This window comes from Labeo rohita, unplaced genomic scaffold (genome assembly GCF_022985175.1).
Source record: "Labeo rohita strain BAU-BD-2019 unplaced genomic scaffold, IGBB_LRoh.1.0 scaffold_1364, whole genome shotgun sequence".
Taxonomy (NCBI): Eukaryota; Metazoa; Chordata; class Actinopteri; order Cypriniformes; family Cyprinidae; genus Labeo; species Labeo rohita.
In genome coordinates, this window is record NW_026127521.1 from 8442 (window position 1) to 15856 (window position 7415).

Here is a 7415-nt window from a genome sequence, read left to right on the forward strand (position 1 = left end):
AGTTAAGATCCTTCTTCCTCGGCTGGGATCGTTTAGAACCTTTTGCAGCTGCATTAAAACTACATTTTGGAAGTTTAAATTCGGGGGCACAATTGAAGTCCATTATATGAAGAAAAATCCTGAAATGTTTTCCTCAAAAACCATAATTTCTTTACGACTGAAGACAGAAAGACAGAAATGACATTAAATTCTTGTAAATTGTTGTTCTGGAAGTGGAGTTCTCCTTTAAATTAGTCTTTAAAAACACTAATAGCAAATCCCAAAACAAATACACATTTTAATACATTACAATGTTGTGATACCCATATTTACTTTTAGCATTTTGTTTTTATTGTTATGGATTTTATTTTTTTAGTATAGTGTAAAAATTAGAGATTTTTAATATTGGCCATTTATTGGTTATCAGCCATTACTTATAATAATGCCTGTGCATCCCTAGCTGCTTTCTTATATCTATAAATGATCACTTTTCAAATTTCACTTCACAGATTTTTATTTTTTTTTATTTTTTTTATTTTAATCTCCAGAGTTTATGTTGTTTTTGTAACCATGAGTAACAGTGATAGATGTAGGAGGGTTCCTTCAAATGTGAGAGTATATATGGATGAAAACTGAGATGCTCTGAATCCATTTAGGGAATTAAAATGGATGGGCATGTACTATATTTTTATCTTTATCTTTACTAAACTTATGTTTATAATTGTCAACCTTTTTACAAAGAAAATCATTTCAGCATCTGGATTAGACGTGATGACTTCAAATGAGACTCAAACTGAGAATATATTTCTCTGCTATCCACTCCAGCCGAACTCCTGCCTGAAACGGCATCGTCTTACTGTGGTTAAAGTGGCAATATATGCTGTCTTGTTGCTGATGATCCTCACAACAGTTTTTGGGAACCTGCTGATCATCATCTCCATCTCTCACTTCAAACAGCTTCAGTCTCCAACTCATCTGATCGTTCGCTCTCTGGCTGCCAGTGACTGTCTGCTGGGCTCTTTGGTCATGCCGTACAGCATGGTGCGATCTGTTGAAGGCTGCTGGTATCTGGGAGATTTTGTGTGTAAAGTTCATTCTAGTTTTGACATGACCTTCTCTATTTCCTCATTGCTGCATCTTAGTTTAATATCTGTTGACAGGTACTGGGCCATTTGTGACCCTCTGAGGTACAAAATGAGGGTCACAAACAACACTGTGACTGTTTTTATTACCTTCACATGGCTGTTTTCATTTCTCTACAGCTTTCCTATTGTGTTTTCAGGTGTAAACAAAATTGGCTTGGAGTCGTTCATAATGCAGGTTTACTGTGTGGGAAGTTGTGTTTTGTTTTTCAACAAAGAGTGGGGTATTATATGTCCAGTTCTCACATTTTTTCTTCCTGGGACGATTATGAGCTCTCTGTATTTAAAAATATTCTATGTTGCACAAAAACATGCAAAGGTTATGTCAGAAAGAGTGACTGGAGGGATGAAGAGCCAAAGCTCTGCTCACAGAGAGAGAAAAGCAGCTAAAACTCTGGCCATTGTTATGGGTGTTTATTTGTTCTGCTGGCTGCCCATTTTTATTGCAGCTATCATTGATTCTTTCCTTAATTTTGTGACTCCTGGTGATGTTTTTGATGCTTTGTTTTGGTTTGCATATTTAAACTCGACTTGTAACCCCTTGATTTATGGATTTTTCTATCCTTGTTTTCAAAAGGCCTTTAAGATTCTCATATCCACTTACATCTGTGGCATCAAGCATTCTAACACATTGATATTTGAATGAATACTCCTTTCATACTTATTTCAGGCATCACAACAAATATTTATTTTTATGTAATTTTTATTTCATATATGCTGAAACCATTTTGCAAATGTGTTTTACTGAGAGCAATCTTAATATTTTTAGTAATCTGATGAAAAAGAGGGTTTGTATTATATTCAAAATATATTTCAATTATTCTAAAACAACCTAAAGAGCCTGCATTTTTGTGAAATTAACATTATAAATTGCTTTTAATGCATTAAACTCTTTTGATCACGTCAGTGGGTTTACATTACTGGCTTGGCAGTTTGTTTGCTTTACATTTCCTGATTAAGGTCCAGATGATTGAAGGAAGTATCCTCAAGTGTACTAACCTGGTCACACTTATATCTTATGTTTAAAAAACTGAAAAGAGAAAAAAGACATGACTGACAGAAAACCAGTTATAATTTGAAAGTTAAAATGTATAGACATTTTTCTAGACAGAGCTGTAGTTCACTGAGAAGCTACGCAAACAGCTGTCATCATCGCGAGAAATTTCTTTCGATTTCATTATCGCTCGATTAAATCATCTTCGATAATGAACGCGATATAACGTAGCTTTTCAGTGAACTATGGCTCTGTGTACTAAATGCTGCTCCATCTGAAAGCACCTGCTGGAGATTTACTACTGATTACACAACCAGCTTCACTGAACAAATGCACATGACAATTGCCTTTGATTAATCGTGCAGCCCTAATTATGATACAAAAAGTGTTGTCAAACGATTCATCACGATTAATCGCATCCAAAATAAAAGTTACATAATATATGTACTGCGTATATTTATTATATATATATATGTGAATACAGTATATATACAGTACATATTAGGGGTGTGACGAGACACTTATCCCACGAGACGAGACGAGACGAGACACGAGACTGGGTTCACGAGAACGAGACGAGACTAGATTTTTAAACTTTTCTTAAGAAATCCTCAGTGATGAAATATATAGGGAAAATAGTCTTTTATCCAACTGAAAAAGACAATCCCCAAAAATGGAGGTGCATTTTGAACCTTATGAAATTAAACTTCCATTTTAATGAATTATATGTAGTAATAAACAACATTTAAACAAGAGCTTCACGATTCTGGATAAATTGAGAATCCCAGTTGTTTTTAATAAATTGGAGCTTGCGATTCTCTCACGATTCTGGAGAAAAAAGATTAGAAAACTAAACAAAATAACGTAATTTACTAGTGGTTCTGACAAACTGTTCATTGCTTAAGTCTTTTAAAAACATATATTCATTTAAACAAAAAAACAAACAAACAAACAAACAAACAAAAAGCATTCAATGAAGGAGTCAGTGTCTCAATTTATTAAGACTTGTTTGACTATTGAAATCTCCTGAATGAATGATTCAATGACATACATTTTTTAAACAGGCAGTTGTCGCCACCTCCTGGCGGAAAAGGATAAGCGTTACTATACATACAAGATAGTTTCGTTTTGATCGCTACTGTAGACAATAAGTGTTTATACGCAAACTATAAACTTTTATCCCAGTACTTCTGTTATTTAAATGTCTGTAACACAGAAATAATGATTATAATGTGGTTGAAAAGACTGTTTGTGTTGCTCCTTCTGAGTTCACATTTACCCCGACCCTCTGATTCATTAACATGGGCAGCGACAAAATGTGCTTCTCACGTTCCACTGACACTCGCGATTTCATTAAATGTCCATCCCTACAGTATAAACTGCAGGTATCTCTTGTTCTTTGAAACCACAATAATGGGGAAGACTGCTGACATGGCAATGGTCCAGAAGACAATCATTGACGCCCTCCACAAAGAGGATAAGTCACAGAAGGCCATTACTGAAAGGGGTGGCTGTTTACAGAGTGCTGTATCAAAGCATATTAAAGGCAAAGTTAACTGGAAGGAAGAAATTGGGTAGGAAAAGGTGCACAAGCAACAGGGATGACCGTAAGCTAGAGAACACTGTCAAGCAAAGCCGATTCAAACACTTGGGAGAGCTTCACAAGAAGTGGAATGAAGCCGGAGTTAGCGCATCAAGAATCACCAAGCCATTTTTGAAACAGAAACAACGTCAGATGCATCTTACCTGGGCTAAGGAGAAAAAGAACTGGACTATTGCTCAGTGGTATAAAGTCCTCTTTTCAGATAAAAGTAAATTTTGCATTTCATGTTGAAATCATGGTCCCAGAGTCTGGAGGAAGACTGGAGAGGCACAGAATCCAAGCTGCTTGAAATCCAGTGTAGGGCTGTGACGGTGGCAGATTTTTTTCCACCGCGGTGGTATTGGTCCAACTACCGTCGGTGGCGCAGTGTTGATATATAATTTTGAAACATAACAAACGTGTGTGTTTATTCAAGCCAAAACACAAAAGTAAATATCAAAGACATTATACATTTAAATAAGAAAGTAGCCAAAATAAGAACAGTAAATATTAAACTAAAAGCTGTTGGACTTGATAGTGTTGCTTAGAACTTACCAAATATCCAGTGGTCCATGGATAGTGATATGCAGCCAGGAATCGTGTTTCCTGACATTTATATGTGCTTAACGGTGGGGAAATAAATAAAGCAAATTTGCCTGTGAACCCTTTTTGTAATTGCGAAATGGGTTGATCTAAATCTTAAATCAGTGTTTTTACATCCAGTTATGTAGAATTTAACATGATAAATAGTTAACTGATGAGTTGTCAGTACAATATATTATAAGTAGGGCTGCACGATAAATCGAAATGAAATTGCAATCACGATTAATTAAAAGCTTTGATCGTCATGCGTATATTTCAGTGAAGCACGGTTCTATGATCAGCAGTAAATCTCTACCTGAAGGCCAGAAGGCGCTCTCGCGTGGAAACTCCAAATACGCCCAAAGAAGACAGGATCGCTGCAGCTGAATAAACAGAAGATTTAACTGCTTTCACTGATTCAGCGTGACTAATAAATACACGACTATGACAATGTTTATCTGAGTTATACATCTCCTTATAATACAGTATATAGTAATGCAATGCCTTTATCACTGCTTCCGAATACTATGAAAACTATTTGTGCCTTATTCTGTGTAAAAAGCCACATCATCTCACAGAAGGATTTATTTCAAACACTCAACTGACGTTATGAAGTGAGTTTGGAGTAAAAACATGTTATTGAATGTGATATTTTCACGTGCTTTCAGATGTAGCAGTATTTCTAGACAGAGCTGTAGTTCACTGAGAAGCTACACAAACAGCTGTCACTAACACGAACGATTTCTTTCAATTTCATAATCGCTCTATTTAATCTTTTGAATCTCTTTACGACTGAAGATAGAAAGACATGAACATCTTGGATGACAAGGGAGTGAGTCAATTATTTGTAAATTGTTGTTCTGGTGTAACGGGACTCGACAAAAGCGTGGATAGATCCAAGTGTGAGCTTTATTGTACAGATCGTGGTCAAGACAGGCAGGGTCAGACACCAGCAAACAGTAACATCCAGGGCAAGACAAAAGCGTAATCCAAAAAACATGCAAAGAGGTCAAAATACCAGAGAGCAGTCCAAAGTAGCAAATGAAACAAGACAGTGAAACAAGGCTATGGAACTTGGCAATGACAATGAAACAAGACAATGGAAAAATAACAAAACAATGCATGAAACAGGGAAAATGCTTGGTAGAGTCCGCAAAGGCAAAACAATACTTCACAGAGTCCTGTTTGGCATGGCCCTCCTTAAATGGCTGCCAAACAGCAGTGGCAGACAGTGAAAAACTGGAGGACCTGGGCCGTGAAGCAGTGGCAGACAGTGAAGCACTGGAGCAGAAGTCCACCATGTCAGATCCCGAGGAGCCTGGAGCCATAGCGGGACAGGCAGAGCAGAGAGCCAGGGTGGGGTAGGCAGAGCAGGGAGCCATGGCAGGGCAGGCAGAGCAGGGTGCCCGGGTGGAGCTGGCAACCAGTTCAGCAGAGCAGACAGGAGCAAAGATCCCCACAATGGAACAGATGAGTCCGAAGATCTCCACAATGAAGCAGACGACCACCACAGCAGAGCAGAGGAGAGCAGGAATCCCCACGGCAGAGCAGAGAGTTCATGGGCAACTTCCTTGGCCATGACAGAACAGGCAGAGAATTCATGATTGGCCTCCTTGGCCGTGACATGGCAGGGAGACAGTTCAGAGGTGGCCTCCATGGCCATGACAGGACAGAAAGCTGCCACCTCTGGGGGTTCTGCAGCAGGAGCTGCTACCCTCTCAGGTTCTGCAGCGGACGCCGCCTCCTCTGGAGGCACTGGTGCAAATTCATGGACGGGAGAAGCCTCTGGGGCAGGCTCATGGACAGGAGAGGTCTCGGGGGCAGACTCATGGACAGGAGAGGCAGTGAGTTCATGGAAGGACGCCGCCTCCTCAGGAGGTTCTGCAGCAGGAGCTGCCACCTCTGGAGGCACTGGCACGAATTTGTGGGCAGGAGGGGCCTCTGGGACAGACTCGTGGACAGACAAGGCCTCTGGAGCAGACTTGTGGTAAGACGAGGCCTCTGGAGCAGACTCGTGGTCAGATGAGGCAATGAGTTCATGGATGGACGCCACCTCCTTAGTCAAGTTAAGTCAAGTCACCTTTATTTATATACCGCCTTTAACAATACAGAATTGTGACAAGGCGGCTGTACAGTATTAAATAGGAAACAGTACATCAACAATGCCAAAGGCAACAGTAAACACTCACTTTTTAGGTAAAGGTAGTTAATCAAAAACAATAAAATAAAATGCAATATTGTGTTAAGAGAAAGTGTCGCCAGCTAAGCAAGCCAGAGGCGACAGCGGCAAGGAACCAAAACTCCATCGGTGACAAATGGAGAAAAAACCTTGGGAGAAACCAGGCTCAGTCGGGGGGCCAGTTCTCCTCTGGCCAAAGTTCCCGTGGTCTTGTGCCGACAGCCGTCTAGGTGATGTGGTCTTTAATGTGGATCCGTCTCTGGGGCTCATCTAGTTGATGTGGACTCCGCTGACATTCAGGGCTGTAGAGGTCGTCTCTAGGTGCTGATCCACCGTCTGGGCTGGGTTCGGACTGGATCCGGGGGACTGCAGTGACCATCTGATCTGGATACGGACTGGATCTGGTGGTTAATGTGACCTCGGAATAAGAGAGAAACAGACTAATATTAGCGTAGATGCCATTCTTCTGACGATGCACTGAGTACATCGGGTGTTATGGGAAGTGTTCCCGGTTCTGGTTGACCTAATTAGTGCAGCCTAACAATCCTTTAACGGATTTGAATTATAAGAATATGTTGATTTGTTATGTGTAAGCAAGGTTAAAGAGATGGGTCTTTAATCTAGATTTAAACTGACAGAGTGTGTCTGTGTCCCGAACATTGTAGGGTAGATTGTTCCAGAGTTTGGGCGCTAGATAAGAAAATGATCTCCCGCCCACGGTTGATTTTGATATTCTCGGTATTATCAAATTGCCAGAGTTTTGAGAACGCAGCGGACGTGAGGGACTATAATGTGATAGGAGCTCGCTCAGGTACTGAGGAGCTAAACCATTCAGGGCTTTGTAAGTAATTAGCAAGATTTTAAAATCTATACGATGTTTAATAGGGAGCCAGTGCAGTGTAGACAGAACCGGGCTAATATGATCATACTTTTTGGTTCTAGTAAGAACTCTAGCTG

At 39.9% G+C, this 7415-nt stretch overlaps 1 protein-coding gene across 1 annotated transcript; it reads left to right on the forward strand.

Moving 5' to 3' along the window:
• Positions 1-750: 750 nt before the first annotated feature.
• Positions 751-1767, forward strand: LOC127158155 (trace amine-associated receptor 4-like). Its single transcript, XM_051101309.1, has one exon. The coding sequence runs from the start codon at positions 751-753 to the stop codon at positions 1765-1767; it is 1017 nt and encodes a 338-aa protein (XP_050957266.1).
• The last annotated feature ends 5648 nt before the right edge of the window (positions 1768-7415 follow it).

Bases quoted from the DNA above. Each gene is read 5' to 3' on its own strand.
- LOC127158155 (XM_051101309.1), top strand. From the start codon at position 751: ATGACTTCAAATGAGACTCAAACTGAGAATATATTTCTCTGCTATCCA.